The following is a 21,875-nucleotide window of genomic DNA, read 5'->3' on the forward strand; positions in this document are numbered from 1 at the left end:
GTGCTGCCATCTGTGAGGCATTGTGAGAAATATGTCCTCGACTTTTCATGGCATCCGAGAGGGCCCGGCGCGCGGCGTATATCTTGGAGGCCATGCGACTCTTGCTTAGATCGAAAGCCTGTAAAATTCGCGCGCGTGCGTGCGTGTGTGTGTGTGTAACCATACACATTATTAAGTATGCACTTAGTGGTTGAAGTGCGCACTAGGGGCCGGATTTCGCTATCGCGTTCAACTCTTAAAGGCGAAGCTTAAGGGTCCCCCAATTTTTAGACACTGTACTTCGGTGCTTCAGCTCTGGGCTTAGAGGAATGTTTTTGATTATGTTTGTGGTTTCATTCGAGAAACAAAACGAATACGACTGCAAATTCCTACCTGTATAAGTATTCTTGCAGTAGTAAAGAATAAATTACAAAATGAAAAGGTTGGGTTACACTTTAGTACCATTGTTCTAATTTCTCTTCGGTATAACCACTTAGCTGTCTGCTCCTGAATGCACAAGTAAATAATTACGTTGCGCTCTCTGCTTTATATGTTTGCTTTTCTTTTCTGTTTAATCATTAGTCAGTCTTCCGACTATTTAAAAATTCATATCAACACTTCCGGCTCGTACCCCAGTGTGGGTACGAGCCAAGTAAACCATCATCATCGTCATCATCACGAGCTACACGCACAGTGCCGCTGGCGAGCGCTCCGCGACCAGCCGTGCACTCAAGGAAGAGCGCCGAGCAAGACTTCAGAGACCGGTACAACATCCCCGTGGTTGACGACTGACAGCGTGTCGAGTAGCCAGGGTCGAACAGTTGTAGGTCTTCAGTCGTCAGTCAGAGGAAGAAACAACACCCGAAAAGAGAGAATCGACAATATGTCGCCAAGAAGATTCAAGGCACCGACTCAGGAGACCCTGCCGTCCACCTCAAGTATACTGACGCGGAGTCGAGCAAGAAGAATGGCTTCGGAAGAGCCTTGCAGGCCTGCGTCGTCATCAGCCGGGCTGGCCTCGCCGACAGAGCCTAGTGTTCGAATGTCCCGAGCAAAGGCGACTCGGAGAATTCCCGCAGGGGGCGCCATTAGCCACGCCAAGTGCCCATCGTCAAAACGACGAATCGAGCAAAGCGCCAGCAAGCACTGTCGATCGACGTGCGCGTCCTCTGCCAGCACAAATGGCCAGATGAGGTATGATGTCAACGAAGCAAGTTCCTGCAGGAACATCAGGCGCAAAGGTGACACCCAGAGCACCGACCCCAAGTCTCCGACCACAAGGCTCCGACAGCCAAGGCTCCGACCATCGAACCTCACGCCCTCGATCGGCGACACAGACGTATTCTGTGCCAAGACGGTACGAACTCGCCTGTCCACAGCCCGGGCTAAGGCCACTGCAAGTGGTAAGAAGAGGAAGGAAGCCTTGGGCCGGCCTCAAAGCAAACCACGAGCATTACGCATAGAGAAGCTACCCGGGATCACGTTAGATGACAGCCTGTCAGCCGACCAGTGGTCCAGTCATACGGCACCCATAAGTCATGCTGAGGAAATGCGCCGGCATCAGGCACGTCATGATATCAATGTAGGCAGCACCGGTGAAATAGAGCACGAACACCCATCTACACGGGACACATCTCCTCGTCGCGCTTTAAGAAGCGAAAACAGAAGCTACTGGACGAGGATCTTCACCGAGCCAGAAGCGGAGATGGCAAAGTCGACAGCTTCCAGTCTTCGAACCATAGTCAAGTTCGCTTTATTTTGGACATTCGCAGCCTGGGGGCTTCTTGTCAATGTCGACTTAGTGCCCTGCCGCGAACAGTACAGCTCGAGCTTTTCTGCTAACGTCTTCGCGCAGTGCGAATGAACATGCGATCACAGGCTGACAAACACGACGTCGCCTGATCAATTTATGGGCTATGCTTTGATATTAAAGAACTTTTACCGACTTGCACATTACTACGCGCCTCAGAACCACCCTAAAGATCTCAAATTATTTCTTGGGCTGTTATGTACTTCAGAATAGCAATCATATGCCAGCCTTTACAAGTGCTTTTGGACCTAGGAGTTCATTCCAACGAAAGCATATGAGCATCGATATCGGAGTATTTCCTTCATTAGATTTTGATATCAGCGGAGACCGCCTATAAGGAGTGCGGAAATCTAGGGCATTCTTGTGCATCATTCGCTTAGTATCATCTTCTTTCCCATAAATACAGGGTCGACCACGTTTGTGGGAACAACTTCATTAGTGGGAACACCACCATAACAACACTTACATTACATGGTGGTAACGTGCATCGATATGACACTTAATGATAACGCAGAAAAGCGATATGTAGCAAAGAAACTGAGTAATGGGTTGCGCTCTCGAGAGCCTTCTAGTGGGTCGTCCTCTTTGGCTTCTCCTGAAAGAACGCCGCTCGCGCTGACTACATGTTTCTGCCTTGACTGTCGCCATTGCGTGTTGCCGCTGAGTGCCGTCAAATAAACGCCTTAACAAATTGGTGGAGAGGGCTGTGCCGTCACAACAACTTCGGTCCTCATTCGATGCCCCTGGCGCTTCCATCCTGTACCCTGCCAGCGGCCACGCCTCAAGACGCCGCCCAGCAAACGCCTCCGCCTGCACCGACCTCATGTCCCGGTGCCCCGCGTATCCGCAACCCCCTTCACTCGCGCAGATGGTACCGACGTGGAGGACTGCCTCGTGATTTACGAGCGCGTAAGTGTCCCCAATAAATGGGACGAGGCGGGAAAATTGACCAGCTTGGTTTTCTACGTCGCGGGTGTGGAAGGCCTGTGGTACAGCAACCACGCATCAGATTTTACGACGTGGTCCAACTTCAAGACCGCCATTATCAATGTGTTTGGCCGCCCTGCCGTTCGTAAGCTGCAGGCCGAACAGCGCTTACGTGAACGAGCTCAGCAGGCCGGTGAATCATTCACCAGCTACATCGAAAACGTCCTCAATATGTGTAAGAAAGCCGACGCCACCATGTCCGGATCTAACAAGGTCAGGCACATTATGAAAGGCATCGACGACGATGCCTTCACCATGCTGCTCGCCAAAAACCCCAGCACAGTGGCAGAGGTCATAACGCTCTACCAAAGCTATGAGGATAATAATATCTGGAGTTTAACGCCCCAAAACGACGATATGATTACGAGGGACGCCGTAGTGGAGGGCTCCGGAAATTTCGACCACCTGGGGTTCTTTAACGGGCACCTAAGTCTAAGTACACGGGCCTCAAACATTTTCGCCTCCATCGAAAATGCAGCCGCCGCGGCCGAGATTCGATCCCGCGACCTTCGGGTCAGCAGTCGAGCGCCATAGCCACTAGACCACCGTGGCGGGGCTCCGCATGGCCTAATGAAAAGCTTAACAGTTCCTCTGTAATAGCAGCCTCAAACAATGATTATACCTAGACAAGTATTTAATTCATGCATGAATTTGTCCGACAGCATGTTCACGGCCAGCGATCGAAATGCACGGTCGTACGCTACGACAAGTCAACAACTAATCTCGGATATCTTGGTACTGTCTGTCGGATGCCAGCGGTCGCGTTTCACTTGCGCCTCCCATTTTTTACGAGAGAATGGAAACATCCATTGGCCTTTCGCATCTGAAACAGTACACAGTGGCACACAGCAGCGTGTCATAGCGGTCAAAGAACTGATATAACACCAACGCGTTTGCAGCACCGTCCCCGTGCTAGCCACTGCACTCCGCCTGACACTGTAGAACTAATATGGCTCCCCGCGAAGAAACGGAGGCGCGGAGTGGGTCAAAAGGTGTATCACCCTGGAAGCGGAGGCGCTGGCAACGAGGCACCCTATGAATATCCGCTATTGCATCCTAGTGTCCAGTGTACTGGAGAAAAATACATTCTCGCCTTGCGAATAACCTTCCGATTACAAAGGCTCCCTTTTCACAACACTGTTTCAAGAGGACATAAGTTAGCTCGCATGACTTAAATTATTTTAATTACGCGAAGATAGCTCCTAAATTAATTTTGCATACTTGAGCACGCCAACCGCGCGAGCTTCCTCGTGGACGACGCCTTTGCACTGACGCTTCTTCGTAAGAAAATGCGTCTGAGGAGGAACGTACTACAGTAAAAAAAGATATTGCTCGCCTCGTAGAGAAGCAGCAACAGTGGTTTCGGTTCCAATTTCTCCTTTGCTAGCTTTTCTGCACCGCTTTTCTTTATGTCCAGTACAATGGTCGCGGGGTTGAAAAGCTATATATATATATATATATATATATATATATATATATATAATATATATATATATATATATATATATAGGTGTTTCAGAAAATGTGAACTATGTCAAAAATCATCAAAACTCAGAGATATGCGATGTTTGTTCGATATCTTCACAATTACTTGTGGGTGATTCCACGAGAGATCGAACATGCCTGTCCGGTCGACATTTTTGTTTTGCCTGGGTTTTTTATATGTTATGTGGGCACATTCAAAGTGCACGGAACCGAGAATTTTATTTCCAAGAAACGCTTCCAGCGCGACAAAAAAATATTTGAAGGTGGCGGCGCGGGCCTCCCGTTTTTGCTCACTGCAATGTTTCCGGATTTCACGGCCTAATTTAACGCGAACTATAATGATGTGCCGAAAAATTCTTGTGCTGGTTTTAATACGCATTACTGTGAATTACATGCATGCTTTTTTTTATGACCGTCCTCAAAAGGAAGAAAATGTAAAAAAGATGGCAAACACGGCCGAAATACAAAAAAGTGTGCTAAGTTTGAGGCGCTTTAGCGCCTTTCCTATTTCGAACAGAAACTTCAAAACATTGTCAAATATAGAAAAGAGCCTCTGCAACATTTATACGGAAGACCATTTTCCTTCGGGCAGCAAAAAAAAAAAATAGTTAAAGAAGCGAGCTTTTCAAAAAAGTTCATTTTCAAAAAATAAAATAAAAACTCCGGTCTCAATTTTGACGACAATTTTTTATCGAAGAAGCTTGTGTCAGTGAACACACCGGTTTAATATCATATGTTTTCATTTGCTTTGTTCACGAGCTATAACGGGCCAAAATGACCCTTGCTCTGTGTGCTTGCTCACTTCAGTGCGACTGATGGTTGTGATCAGCTTGCATTGTTCGCAAATCTGTTTTGATTATTTCCCTGCAGTAAAACATTGCTCTGGTGGCTTTTCGTCAAGAAAAATGTGTTCTCATAATTCATTTGTGTCTACCGTGTGCGAAAGTGGGCTGCTGCCGCTCTCTAAAGGGCTAACGCGTAGGCAGTTTGCAGCTTACAACCTCCACTTACCCCGCCATTATTAGCTAATCAGAAGCACGCGAGACACCGCGAGCACATGGTTTAGGTGACTTTGTCAAAACTCTCCTTGCACACCAAACAAACCATCTGTATGCAGCGAAGGCAAGCTTAATCCGTAACTAAATGCCACAATCAGCATGCACGCTGTTATGCACTTGCTTTCTCACTGCCTGCTTGCTTGCCTTCCATTATGTGCACTGTAGGCTCTAACCATCTTTCCCATTCGACATACACTGTTCCTCAAAAACATTTATAAAAAGTCAGCTCAATCATTTTCGAGCCGTTTGTTTCACTTCCCGCTGTCACATGTTTTCGGCGTCGCAGATAACGTCTTCCTGTATCATCTCAATCTTTACCTCAGCGTTTCAGCAGCCAGAAAACGTGCGGCGCGGCATGATTAAGCCATAAGTGGCCGAAGCTGCCCAATTGATAATGTTTTGTCGGCACTTTAATAAAGTACTTTCCCACGTCGAGAATAGCAGATGTCACTGGTGGCGCCAGACGGACATTATCCTTAGTTTTGACAACGAGTGCGGCCTACAAATTAATTATCACAGCCCAAAGCGCTTAGACACCCTTGGTCATAAAAATGTGACACCGTGAGCAGTTCTGGAAACTCATCCGTTACAGCTGCGTAGATGTGAGATAATGTTTGCGGCGCCGTTCAGTATAAACGTTTCGACTTGGTCTAGTTGTTCACTACACGCGATGCGCGCGGTCCATGGCTACGTCTGAGTATACAGTGCCAATTATTTACGCGTTCACAAAAAGAAGATTGCTGAGAAAAACATTTTCGTTGCGCAAATTTCTTTTCCTTGTTACTTTTGTTGTTGCCTACCTCCAGAAGCTACTGTCATAGGCTGAGGATCTTCGCGACACCTGCGAGGTCTGCTAGCATTGCTTTACACGCCTCAAGAAAAACCTGTCTACATCTAACCGCGATGAGGTAGACCAGGCATTTCTTCAGGAAGAGGAAGCGATTGATATCTTGAACAGGCGCGCCCACCTTTCCTCTGACGCTTGTAGGCGAGGTTGTAGGCTGTAAACTGTGTACGCGTTGGCCCTTTAGAGGGCGGTAGCCGCCCACTTTCGCACACGCTAGACACAAATAAAATCTGAGAACATTTTTCTTGACGAAAAGCCACCAGAGCAAAGTTTTACTGCAGGGAAATAATTAAAACTGAGATTTGCGCACAATTCAAGCTGATCACAACCATCAGTCGCACTGAAGTGAGCAAGCACACAGAGCAAGGGTCATTTTCGCCCGTTATATCTCGTGAACAAAGCAAATGAAAACATATGATATTAAAACCGTGTGTTCACTGACACAAGCGCTCTTCGATAAAAAATTGCCGTCAAAATTGAGACCGGTGTTTTTTTTATTTTATTTTTTGAAAAATTCGTTTCTTTAGCTATTTTTTTCTTTTTTTCGCTGCCCGAAGGAAAATGATCTTCCGTTTAAATGTTGCAAAGGCTCTTTTCTATATTCGACAATGTTTTGAAGTTTCTGTTCGAAATAGGAAAGGCGCCAAGGCGCCTCAAACTTAGCACACTTTCTTGATTTCGGCCGTGTTTGCCATTTTTCACATTTTCTTCTTTTTGAGGAAGGCATAGAAAAGCATGGATGTAATTCACAGTAATGCTTATTAGAACCGGCACAAGAATTTTTCGGCACATCGTTTATAGTTCACGTTAAATTCGGCCGTGAAATCCGAAAACATTGCAGTGAGCAAAAACAGGAGGCCCGCGCCGCCACCATCAAATATTCTTTTTGTTGCGCTGGGAGCGTTTCTCGGAAATAAAATTTTCGGTTCCGTGCACTTTGAATGTGCCCACATAACATATAAAAAACCCAGACAAAACAAGAATGTCGACCGGACAGGCATGTTCGATCTCTTGTGGAATCACCCTTCTGTAGCCGGAAGCATCTTAAGACGGCTAAAGACATCATTTGGGACAGTAATTAAGAAAGCTGAATTATTTAAGTTTTTAGTTTGTGGAGTTTAGGCGGTTATGTCTAATGGGAGAATTGAAGTGCTTCATGGGAAGAACCCATTTCAGCTTTGACATTTCGAAAAAGCGGCCTCGAGTAATAATTGCGAAGTAATGAAATTTAACCATTTTCAACGGCGAAACCTAAACAGAAACGTGAAAGAGTGCAACTGCCATATTCTTCTGAGACGTGCCGAATGAGTGAGCGACGTTTTTGTAACGGCTTGCATCTTAAGATAGTTAAAGACATCACTTGGGACAGTTATTAAGAAAATAAAGTTAATTAACTTTTTAATTAGTTTCGTTAGGTGGTCATGTCAAATGGGAGAATAGAAGTTCTTCATACAAAGAACCAATCCCAGCTTTGAGATATAGAAAAAGCGGCCTCTATTCATTATTGTGGCTAATACCCCTGTCACACGGGCACCCGCTAACTCCGTGCAACTCCCTCGTCGTTACGTCAACGGAGATGCGGTCCGTGTCACACGGTCTCCCTTACGCCAAGGAAGCTAAACGGAGCGTTTCGCAAAGGAATTTTGGTGATCTCCATCAGCGGCGGAATGGAGTACACTCGTGCCCAGTAATCTGTAGTTGCGGAGAAAACCGCAAACACAAAACAGCCGCAGTCAACACAATAATGAATTTTATTAATATTGAAAGTTATTTCACTGCATATTCAAGTCATAACGTGCGTTTAACGAAGAAAAAAAAAACGCGTGTAAGTGCACATACTCTCCGCACCATGCCTCGCGAAAAGTAGTCGTGCCGCCATTTTGAATAAGTGTCTCCGAGTCCGTGTGCACCGTTGTGTTTACGTCTGTGTATCTCGTTCCGTTCTTGTTGCGGTGCTGTTCATTATACTTCAGCACTACCAATAGTCATAGCAGTCGAATGACGCGGGCTTTCTTTCTTCTTCGTCGACGCCGGCACTCGTACTGGTAGTGCATGCCGGCTGTTGTGGGAGCCATCCGCAGCAAAGGCTTCGTGGACTGGACGTGAGACCATGGGCGTCGGCAGGATTTTGCCTTGGGGCGTGCAAACCCGTGTTACATCGCGGCTGGGGGAGGGGGGGGGGAAGAGAAAGAGAGCTGGCATAGCTTGGGTGGGGGGCCAGGTGCCGGTGTGGCTTGAGGGGGGACAAGTGCCCCTTTTGCACCCCCCTGCCTACGCCCATGCGTGAGACCGATATTGGAGAGGACAACATGATCTTGGTGGTAGTGCAACTTCAAAGAGCTTGACGACAACTTGCAGTGTGTTTGACAATCGGCACGCGTAGCGAAGACGCGTAGCAATGCAAATCTACAGTGTTGCCAGCACTCCTGTCAAAATTACTGTCAACATGCCTGCTAGTACATGTTTCATTTTTTCACTCGGGGACAGCGCAACACACGAGGACAAAAGAGAAGGAAACGGACAACACGGCGCTGACTCGCAACTGATATTTTATTGAAAAAAGGTGAAACATATATGTACAAATTGCATTCAACTCGACATGCGCAGAACGAGAGATGCATCAAGGAAGCGTAGTTAAAAAAATCGAGATAATCAAGAGTGGCACAGGTAACCAAATTCTTTCTCATGGAGTGCGACTGATGGTTCACTTATACACGTGCCATCCCTAATCGTTATATGGCAGGACTCGGCGATTTCTCTTGTCAATTGGTTAGGATGCTTAAAAATGATGGTGGTCTTGTTAAAAAAGGGATAACAACCGCATGACCTGCAATGCTCCGGTAGATGAAGACGCGCGACCCCTTCGAGTGACAACTCATGTTCCCTTAGTCGAACATTAACACATCGTTTCATTTGTCCCACGTACTCTCTACCGCAAGACAGCGGAATGAGATACACCACCTGTTTCACACATGCGACGTACTTGTTCCTATGATTGACACCGCACTTTCCCCTTACTGCCTCATCCTTCAGCGCTTTATCAACAATCGGGCAAATGCATGGGCAATCGGGCAGAGTTGAGACATTTGCGCTTGTTTCACACGTGTTACGTCACATCGATGCGTGATATGTTTATCTTTCTTCGCATCTTTGTCGTGTGCTTTTAATTGTTGTATCAGTAACTGCCGGTAACTGTGGTTACAAATCAACATGGCAGCGCCCATGCAGCGCGACCGCCCGCTTCTATCCGAAAAAAATAAATAACCACGAAAAACACCCTCCGAATTTCCAAAAAAAAATTAACTCCGAAAACACGACGCCCTAAATATAGGGCATCCAAGAAGGTGCAAAGCTAATGACACACAAACAGACGCGGTGTGCGCGTGTGTAAACACAAGCTCTGCAAACACACATACAGAGCCCTGTGTATGAGTCATTCGCGTTGTCCTGTCTTGGATGCGCTGTACCTTTGGATGCCCTGAACTAGACAATGGGAAGTCATGATAACCAGATTACGATGCCGTGCGCCTCCGGCAAATCTATATACACAGGGCTGGTCTGGTGATATCGCCCGTGTGTCAATTCTCTTTAGAAATATAATCAACAAAGCATTATTATTTGTCATGTCGCCGCTATATATTACAACGAAAAAAAGCTTCTTGATATTCCGTATGCTAATCTGGGACTGAACTTTTAGACACTGTACTTCGGTGCTTGAGCTCTGGGCTTAGAGGAATGTTTTTGATTATGTTTGTGGTTTCATTCGAGAAACAAAACGAATACGACTGCAAATTCCTACCTGTATAAGTATTCTTGCAGTAGTAAAGAATAAATTACAAAATGAAAAGGTTGGGTTACACTTTAGTACCATTGTTCTAATTTTTCTTCGGTATAACCACTTAGCTGTCTGCTCCTGAATGCACAAGTAAATAATTACGTTGCGCTCTCTGCTTTATATGTTTGCTTTTCTTTTCTGTTTAATCATTAGTCAGTCTTCCGACTATTTAAAAATTCATATCAACACTTCTGGCTCGTACCCCAGTGTGGGTACGAGCCAAGTAAACCATCATCATCGTCATCATCACGAGCTACACGCGCAGTGCCGCTGGCGAGCGCTCCGCGACCAGCCGTGCACTCAAGGAAGAGCGCCGAGCAAGACTTCAGAGACCGGTACAACATCCCCGTGGTTGACGACTGACAGCGTGTCGAGTAGCCAGGGTCGAACAGTTGTAGGTCTTCAGTCGTCAGTCAGAGGAAGGAACAACACCCGAAAAGAGAGAATCGACAATATGTCGCCAAGAAGATTCAAGGCACCGACTCAGGAGACCCTGCCGTCCACCTCAAGTATATTGACGCGGAGTCGAGCAAGAAGAATGGCTTCGGAAGAGCCTTGCAGGCCTGCGTCTTCATCAGCCGGGCTGGCCTCGCTGACTGAGCCTAGTGTTCGAATGTCCCGAACAAAGGCGACTCGGAGAATTCCCGCAGGGGACGCCATTAGCCACGCCAAGTGCCCATCGTCAAAAAGACGAATCGAGCAAAGCGCCAGCAAGCACTGTCGATCGACGTGCGCGTCCTCTGCCAGCACAAATGGCCAGATGAGGTATGATGTCAACGAAGCAAGTTCCTGCAGGAACATCAGACGCAAAGGTGACACCCAGAGCACCGACCCCAAGTCTCCGACCACAAGGCTCCGACAGCCAAGGCTCCGACCATCGAACCTCACGCCCTCGATCGGCGACACAGACGTATTCTGTGCCAAGACGGTACGAACTCGCCTGTCTACAGCCCGGGCTAAGGCCACTGCAAGTGGTAAGAAGAGGAAGGAAGCCTTGGGCCGGCCTCAAAGCAAACCACGAGCATTACGCATAGAGAAGCTACCCGGGATAACGTTAGATGTCAGCCTGTCAGCCGACCAGTGGTCCAGTCATACGGCACCCATAAGTCATGCTGAGGAAATGCGCCGGCATCAGGCACGTCATGATATCAATGTAGGCAGCACCGGTGAAATAGAGCGCGAACACCCATCTACACGGGACACATCTCCTCGTCGCGCTTTAAGAAGCGAAAACAGAAGCTGCCGGACGAGGCTCTTCACCGAGCCAGAAGCGGAGATGGCAACGTCGACAGCTTCCAGTCTTCGAACCATAGTCAAGTTCGCTTTATTTTGGACATTCGCAGCCTGGGGGCTTCTTGTTAATGTCGACTTAGTGCCCTGCCGCGAACAGTACAGCTCGAGCTTTTCTGCTAACGTCTTCGCGCAGTGCGAATGAACATGCGATCACAGGCTGACAAACACGACGTCGCCTGATCAATTTATGGGCTATGCTTTGATATTAAAGAACTTTTACCGACTTGTACATTACTACGCGCCTCAGAACCGCCCTAGAGATCTCAAATTATTTCTTGGGCTGTTATGTACTTCAGAATAGCAATCATATGCCAGCCTTTACAAGTACTTTTGGACCTAGGAGTTCATTCCAACGAAAGCATATGAGCATCGATATCGGAGTATTTCCTTCATTTGATTTTGATATCAGCGGAGACCGCCTATAAGGAGTGCGGAAATCTAGGGCATTCTTGTGCATCAGTCGCTTAGTATCATTTTTTTCCCATAAATACAGGTTCGACCACGTTTGTGGGAACAACCTCATTAGTGGGAACACCACCATAACAACACTTAGATTACATGGTGATAACGTGCATCATATGACACCTAATGATAACGTAGAAAAGCGATATGTAGCAAAGAAACTGAGTAATGGGTTGCGCTCTCGAGCGCCTTCTAGTGGGTCGTCCTCTTTGGCTTCTCCTGAAAGAACGCCGCTCGCGTTGACTACATGTTTCTGCCTTGACTGTCGCCATTGCGTGTTGCCGCTGAGTGCCGTCAAATAAACGCCTTAACAAATTGGTGGAGAGGGCTGTGCCGTCACAACAACTTCGGTCCTCATTCGATGCCCCTGGCGCTTCCATCCTGTACCCTGCCAGCTGCCACGCCTCAAGACGCCGCCCAGCAAACGCCTCCGCCTGCACCGACCTCATGTCCCGGTGCCCCACGTATCCGCAACCCCCTTCACTCGCGCAGATGGTACCGACGTGGAGGACTGGCTCGTGATTTACGAGCGCGTGAGTGTCCCCAATCAATGGGACGAGGCGGGAAGATTGACCAGCTTGGTTTTCTACGTCGCGGGTGTGGAAGGCCTGTGGTACAGCAACCACGCATCAGATTTTACGACGTGGTCCCACTTCAGACCACCATTATCAACGTGTTTGGCCGCCCTGCCGTTCGTAAGCTGCAGGCCGAACAGCGCTTACGTGAACGAGCTCAGCAGGCCGGTGAATCATTCAGCAGCTACATCGAAAACGTCCTCAATATGTGTAAGAAAGCCGACGCCACCATGTCCGGATCTAACAAGGTCAGGCACATTATGAAAGGCATCGACGACGATGCCTTCACCATGCTGCTCGCCAAAAACCCCCGCACAGTGGCAGAGGTCATAACGCTCTGCCATAGCTATGAGGATAATAATATCTGGGGTTCAACGCCCCGAAACCACGATATGATTACGAGGGACGCCGTAGTGGAGGGCTCCGGAAATTTCGACCACCTGGGGTTCTTTAACGGGCACCTAAGTCTAAGTACACGGGCCTCAAACATTTTCACCTCCATCGAAAATGCAGCCGCCGCGGCCGAGATTCGATCCCGCGACCTTCGGGTCAGCAGTCGAGCGCCATAGCCACTAGACCACCGTGGCGGGGCTCCGCATGGCCTAATGAAAAGCTTAACAGTTCCTCTGTAATAGCAGCCTCAAACAATGATTATACCTAGACAAGTATTTAATTCGTGCATGAATTTGTCCGACAGCATGTTCACGGCCAGTGATCGAAATGCACGGTCGTACGCTACGACAAGTCAACAACTAATCTCGGATATCTTGGTACTGTATGTCGGATGCCAGCGGTCGCGTTTCACTTGCGCCTCCCATTTTTTTACGAAAGAATGGAAACATCCATTGGCCTTTCGCATCTGAAACAGTACACAGTGGCACACAGCAGCGTGTCATAGCGGTCAAAGAACTGATATAACACCAACGCGTTTGCAGCACCGTCGCCGTGCTAGCCACTGCACTCCGCCTGACACAGTAGAACTAATATGGCTCCCCGCGAAGAAACGGAGGCGCGGAGTGGGTCAAAAGGTGTCTCCACCCTGGAAGCGGAGGCGCTGGCAACGAGGCACCCTATGAATATCCGCTATTGCATCCTAGTGTCCAGTGTACTGGACAAAAATACATTCTCGCCTTGCGAATAACCTTCCGATTACAAAGGCTCCCTTTTCACAACACTGTTTCAAGAGGACATAAGTTAGCTCGCATGACTTAAATTATTTTAATTGCGCGAAGATAGCTCCTAAATTAATTTTGCATACTTGAGCACGCCAATCGCGCGAGCTTCTTCGTGGACGACGCCTTTACACTGACGCTTCTTCGTAAGAAAATGCGTCTGAGGAGGAACGTACTACAGTAAAAAAAAAAAGATATTGCTCGCCTCGTAGAGAAGCAGCAACAGTGGTTTCGGTTCCAATTTCGCCTTTGCTAGCTTTTCTGCACCGCTTTTCTTTATGTCCAGTACAATGGTCGCGGGGTTGGAAAGCTATATATATATATATATATATATATATATATATATATATATATATATATATATATATACAGGGTGTTTCAAACAATGTGAACTATGTCAAAAATCATCAAAACTCAGAGATATGCGATGTTTGTTCGATATCTTCACAATTACTTCTGGGTGATTCCACGAGAGATCGAACATGCCTGTCCGGTCGACATTCTTGTTTTGCCTGGGTTTTTTATATGTTATGCGGGCACATTCAAAGTGCACGGAACCGAAAATTTTATTTGCAAGAAACGCTTCCAGCGCGACAAAAAAATATTTGAAGGTGGCGGCGCGGGCCTCCTGTTTTTGCTCACTGCAATGTTTCCGGATTTCACGGCCGAATTTAACGCGAACTATAAATGACGTGCCGAAAAATTCTTGTGCTGGTTTTAATACGCATTACTGTGAATTACATGCATGCTTTTTTTATGCCGTCCTCAAAAGGAAGAAAATGTAAAAAAAATGGCAAACACGGCCGAAATAAAAAAAAGTGTGCTAAGTTTGAGGCGCCTTAGCGCCTTTCCTATTTCGAACAGAAACTTCAAAACATTGTCAAATATAGAAAAGAGCCTCTACAACATTTATACGGAAGACCATTTTCCTTCGGGCAGCAAAAATAACAAAAAAAAATAGTTAAAGAAGCGAGCTTTTCAAAAAAGTTCATTTTCAAAAAATAAAATAAAAAACTCCGGTCTCAATTTTGACGACAATTTTTTATCGAAGAGAGCTTGTGTCAGTGAACACACGGTTTTAATATCATATGTTTTCATTTGCTTTGTTCACGAGCTATGACGGGCCAAAATGACCCTTGCTCTGTGTGCTTGCTCACTTCAGTGCGACTGATGGTTGTGATCAGCTTGCATTGTTCGCAAATCTGTTTTAATTATTTCCCTGCAGTAAAACATTGCTCTGGTGGCTTTTCGTCAAGAAAAATGTCTTCTCATATTTCATTTGTGTCTACCGTGTGCGAAAGTGGGCTGCTGCCGCTCTCTAAAGGGCTAACGCGTAGGCAGTTTGCAGCTTACAACCTCCATTTACCTCGCCATTATTAGCTAATCAGAAGCACGCGAGACACCGCGAGCACATGGTTTAGGTGACTTTGTCAAAACTCTCCTTGCACACCAAACAAACCATCTGTATGCAGCGAAGGCTGCATACAGATGGTTTGGCTGCATACAGTGACATTCAACATTCTTTCAAGAAAGAAGCAGGAGCTGTGTACCCACAAGTGCAAGAAATAAATACCAGTGACCAGTATAGTGGACATAGTTCTCCCGTGAAAACTATTGCGCTTACCGTCTCCGTTATTTTATTGCATGCTTTTCAATAGCCTCTTAACTAGAAAAGAACATAAAATAATTCGTTCTACCCTAAACTCGGGAGGGAATATATGTGGTGTTTTTTTAGACAATACAATTTTTTTAAATATTCTATGAAAGTCAGGCTCCTTCTCACATGAGCGCAATGTCGAGGCGGAAATATTTTCCTGCAGCTAAAATGCCGTTGACGCGACCAGTTAACAAAAACTCGTTAATTAATTTTTAATTATTGACTTGAGGGCAGGTGTTTATATTACAAAGTTGTGCGTGCCAATTTATGACATACCTATTTTTTTTTTAATCACAAAAGTTGCACTTAGTTCAAGATATTCGTAATCGAATTTCATGGGCGAAATCGTGAGTAATATGAGCTGGAACGCCGAATTCGTGTTCATTCAACGAATAATTGTAATGAACTCATACGAATTTGACGTACTGAATTTTCAGAGATACCTATTCGCTTGAGCATTCTGTGTCATGAACACCTTCGCGCTTGCCAACTGCTTTAGCCGCTACGACCTTTAAAAGGTAATTTCTGCGTTCCAGCTCATATTGCTCACACTGTGTATTATGCAAGTGACGCAAATATAGTTGTATGGTCGCAGAGGCCTCGTGGGCACTAATGGCGAGCGCTCTGTTGGCCAAGATGGGCCTCATAGCGGCGCACTGCGTCTGCGTGGTCCAGATGTCCGAGCTCTATCCAACCAGGCTGCGCACCACCGCCATGGGCTTCACAATCACCACGAGCCGAATCGGGGCGATACTGGCGCCCTTCACCAAGGAACTGGTATGTACACTTACAGCAGCAATTTTCAGACGCTGAGCATTTCCTCGGTGTGTCCAGATAAGAACGAACGCGAGGTCCTCGTCAACATTCCTCATTTTGATTAAATTTACTCTATAGGCCGAGGTTTTAGACCCATAACAATTTCGCGTTAACGACTTCGAAGTTAGTTTCGCGAAGAAAGACTTTGGTCACCTGAAAAATAAATAGAAATGTTGGCCGCAAAAGACCAATTTCGCAATTTGTGGATTTTGAGCGCATCTTGCGAAAAAACGAAGCAGGTCTGGGTCACAATATTTATTCCCATCAAAGAACAAGTGAAATTCGATCTTGTGAATATCTTATTTTCATGTGCTGTCGAAGGACTTCTGAGTAAAAAAATCACAAACATTGTAACGCAGATCGTACCTGTAATTCAGGAATTTATTGCTGCAGACAAGCTAAACTGATGATAATAAAAGTCGGTACATATTGGCTTTGATATCCGCACTTTGTTTTTTAAAAATCTGTGGAATTTGCACGCACCTTTATTCTTCAAAATTGTGCTGAAACGCATGTGGTTTACGAAAAACGCCGAAGTATGAAAATAATTTTCTCAGAAAGGCAATTCTTATTTTTTTTATCTCACTGATTGAATTCAAGGACGTTGTCTACCATTCTGCGTAAAAAAAAAACGTTGCATTATTTGAGTTGCTGACAAGTTTTATTGCTTAAAATGTGACCAAATCAGCCTAGTGGCCGCTCCATTCCTTATGTGCTGCAAATCGGATACAAGTTGTTCAAAATAATTTCACGCGACATTATCGCGAAGCAGCTGTTCCAAAACAACAAATGCGCAGCCAGGTTTCATGGTGTGGCAAGCTTTGTCTTGTGATCAGCCGCTTGGCAAACTTGAGCAGACCCGCAGCGGCGGCCGCTCGAGGCTGGAGCGCTCGCAGTACTCATACCGCTTCGATTGCGGGGACAGCTCCGCTTGCGCATGAAAATGACGCTCAGAGGGCTGATGAGATAAGGAATGTATCACTGTGAAAAGTTAAAGCTGTTAATTACCAACAACGTCCATATTATACAACGAAAACTCTGCCCGCAACTCAGCCGGTAATTCTGCAGGGAGCGCCTTCAGTGTTGCTTCCTCTCTTCCGATGATCTAAAAATAATTACGCCCACTGTATGAGCACCATACGACACAGAAAGAAAAACTGTGACATCCAAACAAAGCTGTCACACATGCTCACGCTGGTCGAACAACTCAAACTGCAATTCTGCTTCTCGTGCCGGAACACTGTTTCAGCCGGCTGTTAACGCAAGTGCCACCAGGTCCATTTCATTGTGAAAGCACCGCTGAAACAATATTGTATTTTGTTTATTTGCAGACATGGTATTCAACGCGAGCTGCGCGTTTATCACGGTATTCTTTGGCTTCGGTCATGACAGCAGATGAAGAAATACGTGCGTGCTGTACTGGAGGCGCTCACTGCAAAATTACTGGCAGATTTTTTGTTCGGTATACTATATATATGGCTACGATAATTTTCCACCGCATTGAACTTCCCATGCATGAAGTAGCTCACGCTTGAGAGCATAAACTGCGAGACACACGGCACGATTTTGCATCCGATTTGACGTCCTACGCGCTGGTCTAGCAGCTGGAATGGTGATGTTTCGCCGTACGGGGTCGCCGGATATGGCGTCCGGCGTGCGTCAAACTCGGCAGATTTTTCTCATCCGCCCGGTCCGGCGATCGCACGGCCGTATAGCCATAGTGGCAGCAGCACGGGAGACAGGCAACGTCGTGCCGCTGCTCGGTTCCTTACCGCTCCCATCATCATGTCCGAGGATGCCGAGGTATTTGCCGGTATCGCCGCTATCGGTGGCATGAAAAAGGTATGCTACAATTATTTTATCATGCAAACTAATTCCTAACTAAATAATGCGGTGCTTCCAGTGTGGCACTTATCACAAAAAGCGCCGGCGTCCACACCACTCGCGAGATTGGGAACCACGATGCGAAGGCACCTGCGGTGCATTCGCAGATAAGCAGTGACACTGCAGGCCGTCTTACCCAACCGGCTTGCTTCGCTTCCACCTTTGCTCTTAACAGGGGCGTAGCCAAGGCAAACCCCCCCCCCCGAAATTTTTCAGTTTTGCTTGCGTATATATACACGCACACATACAAACGCACGCACGAACATCCATAAAGTATGGTTGAACCCCCCCCCCCCCCCCGAAAAACATTTCTGGCTACGCCCCTGGCTCTTAATATTGAGGGTGTCGAGAAAACTGATTGCGTATGTCGACGCCTGACATAAGAGTACAATCCCAATCGTGTTAGCAAAATTTGCTCACTCTATGGCGTGCTCACGCTCGATCGCGGACGGCAGCGGCGTCTGCCCAGCAGCCGCTCGCCGGTGTCAGTTGCGGCAGGCTGTTTTGATGTGGTTCTCGCTCGCGAGGCATAGTTTTATTGACCGTCGTCTTCTAAATTAAGCAAAAAAAAAAGAGCACTAGCCTGCTGTCTCCCAGGACCGTGGTAGCGCAGTACGTAAGGTGTTTCGATGCATGTTCACGCGGGTTCGATTCCCGGCCACAGCGGCCGCATTTCGATGGCGGAAAAATGCAAAAGATGACCTGCGTGCTTAGATTTAGGAGCACATTAAACAACCCCAGAGGTCGAAATTCATCCGAAGATCCTCACTACAGCGCGTCCCATAATCGCATCGTGGTATTGGCAGGTAATATCCGAGGAATTCAGTTGTGTCCGAAAATTCAGCCGATTTGAGAAGCACGATGGAAACCATCATTTTCTGTGTGACAAGCTCCCCGGTGCGCACGTGGATATCCCATTGCCTTTTCTGCCTCCGGTCCAAGGGAAAACCAGCCACGTTTACGACGCCTTTCATAGTACACGGTTTGAGCATTTTGGCACGCAGTACACGCGATTTCTCTTGTGCTGTTTCCCCATTACTGAACCGCAAAGGTTCCACAATGTTGAACCAACAAAATCCATCGTAATTCACTGGCCACACGCACAAGTTGCAGGACACACCGACGACGAAGCATAGCCCGCACGTTGTCGCCAGGCAAGTTTTCGTTCTATCACCGGAACGCGGCTTTCACCGGTTGCCGCGTGGCGGCGCCACCGTAGCTGACAGTTGCGAATACGTGTGAGTAAAGTCCCTAGATTTTAAGGGAAAAATCTAGGGACTTTACGTGCGAGCGCTGGCAGCTTGGAGCGGCCGCCGCTACGGGTCTACGCAAGTTTGCCAAGCGGCTGATCACAAGACAAAGCTTGCCACACCATGAAACCTGGCTGCGCATTTGTTCTTTTGGAACAGCTGCCGTGCTGTAATGTCGCGTTCAATATTTTAGACAACGTGTATCCGATTCGCAGCACATAATGGCGCGGCCGCTATAGCAGAGTTGGTCATACTCATTATAACTTGTTAGCAACTAAAATAAAGCAACTTTTTTTACGCAGAATGGTAGACAAACCTCGTATACTTTAATCTAAGATATATTTTTTAAATATCCTTTTTGTGAAAAATATTTTCAAACTTCGGCGTTTTTGGTAGACCACATGCGTTTCAGCACAATTTTGGCGTTTATCAGTGCGCGCAAAATCCACGAATTTTTTTCACAAGAAAGCGCAGATATTAAAGTCAATAAGTACCGACTTTCCTTACCCCAGTTTAACTTATTTGTTGTACTAAATACCTGAAATACAGGTATTTTGTACTGTTTACCATGTTTGTGATTTTATTCCTCAAAGTTCTTTCGACAGCAAACGGAAATAAGATATATAACATCGCGTTTCGCTTGTTCTTTGATGGGAATAAATATCGTGAGCCAGACGTGCACCGTTTTTTCGTAAGGTGCGCTTAAATTCAGAAATCGCAAAATTGGCGGGAAAGTGTTTTTAGCGACCAAGATTAGTATTTTTTCATGTGAACAATTTTTTTTTTTCGCGGAACTAACTTCGAGATCATTGTTTTGGGTCTAAATTTCGTACAAATCGGGAATGGTGACCGGGAACTCATGCTCGTTCTTTTCTGGACACACCCTTACTTGTTTATTTATCTGTGCGTTCGTTCATTCAGTCATTCATTCATTCATTGTGATAAGATTTTGTGGACATTCCAGGCGAAATAGTGCGTGGCTCCAATACTGCGTGCAATGGCCGATCCAAATGCGTAGCCCGCATGCAGTATGCGGCGGGTACGAAGGAAAGTGTGTGAAAATGAACCAGGGAGGAACGTGGCTCCTTCTAGGTTCAATTGATGGATCAATGGATGGATGTATTGAGCGTCTTTTTTATAAACCGGTGGTGACCGGTGCGCCATCAAGCTCACTATATTTTAGGCCTATAGCCTTGTCGACCTGGATGAAATGTTTCTTCCTACAGTACAGAAAAAAAGACGTTCATAACTTAAAATTCTGCGTTTTATTGCAGAATAACCTTAGTTTTTGTGCTTTTTGTCGTCTCTCCCAACATTTCCGCCAGCAGCCCTCCAACCTTTTACTTATTTTACTATTTTGCTTATATCTATCGTGGACCTGTTTCCCTTTCCAGTGCAGTTCTTAAAACCCAAGGCTAGTGCCCTAACGTACACCCGGGTGGATATCTTCACTTTCAATTAAAACACCTTCTGTCGTTTCTTTAGCCTCCCCACATAAAGTACATGCATCTTCTCTTGAAACGGCAAAGCGCTTCCACGCGAATCAGCGCGCTCTAGAGGAAGACAGGTGTGTCACCATCTGATCAAGGCTGCGTATAGCTACAGTAGTTAGCATCGCTATGATGGCTAACATAACTGCCCGCGCGCCGTATTTAGGAGGTAATCTGAGGTGGGTGTGAGCGGTAAAGCCAAACCGAGACGGCTAGCGGTTTTTTGCGCGCTGTCTTCGAGCGCCCTTATAGTCTCGGGGTCGCATCGCACATGGTCAGACAACGCGAAGCGTGCGGCACGAAGCGTTTTCTTTCCAATACCGGCTCTGCGCCAGCCATACATGGCTTACGGAAAGTGCATAAACTAGACTTGCCTTTAAGATCCGCCGCGGGTTTTATCCGCTCACCTCATCACCGGTTATGCGGCTACCTTCATAGTTCGCTGTTCCCGCTAGTTGGACTCTCTTCTGAGTTTATGAAGAAATTAAGGCATTTCGTCCAGAGGTTAAAAGAGTGCACCACCAACGAGGACAAAATCATGGCATCATTCGATGTGAAATCTTCGTTTACCTGCGCTCCTGTCGACATTGCTGCTGAATGCTGAAAGATATCCCCGGGACGGCACCCGTCCTCATGCGCCTATTCACGTCAGTGCATGACCTATGTCGTCTCGTGGATGTTTGCCTAAGAAGCACGTACTTCGTCTTCAGTAAGCATTTCTGCATGCAAGATTTCGAGCCCGCTGTGCTGGCATCTGCTGCGTGCACTGACCCCGCCTTGTAGGCAGGGTCGGTGCAATCGAGGGTTCCGCGCTGTCATCGTTCAACGTTGCCCCCGAACGCTTGTTATTTGCCACAGTAACGGCCAAGGTTCTCAGCCGCCGAACTCAGTTTGCGCAGTCCGATTATCTAGCTTACGGTGAAATACGAAGACAGTGACCGCATCGCATTCTTTGATGCCCTTGTGGACGTACCGTCAAAGGGTTTGTCACGACGCTCTATCGAAAGCCCGTGCACACGGGAAAATACCAAGATGTCCTTCCTGTACATTCTAAGGGCCACAAGCGTTCGTTCGCCTCGTCGCTGTTAGGTCACACTTTATTTCTTTGTTCGAGTCCTACAATGTGTGAGCAGAAGTGACCTCGGTATGGAAGTATGTGACCAGTAACGGATAACCACCCGGTACATTGTTGAACGTCATGCCTCACTTCCAAACTTGGCGCAACCGGCTAGCGGTTCCGAAGAAATGCAACCGCACTGCCATCCACACATGCGT

The 21,875-nt window shown here is 46.9% G+C and overlaps 1 protein-coding gene across 1 annotated transcript in view; it reads left to right on the forward strand.

Moving 5' to 3' along the window:
• LOC119392501 (organic cation transporter protein) overlaps positions 1-21,875 on the forward strand; it is a 140,810-nt gene that overhangs the window by 111,055 nt on the left and 7,880 nt on the right. The window contains exon 10 of the mRNA XM_037659692.2: positions 15,756-15,937. Within this exon, the coding sequence (XP_037515620.1) occupies positions 15,756-15,937 (182 nt within the window). The remainder of the gene's footprint in view (positions 1-15,755; positions 15,938-21,875) is intronic.

Source organism: Rhipicephalus sanguineus, chromosome 1 (genome assembly GCF_013339695.2).
Source record: "Rhipicephalus sanguineus isolate Rsan-2018 chromosome 1, BIME_Rsan_1.4, whole genome shotgun sequence".
In the NCBI taxonomy this organism is placed as follows: Eukaryota; Metazoa; Arthropoda; class Arachnida; order Ixodida; family Ixodidae; genus Rhipicephalus; species Rhipicephalus sanguineus.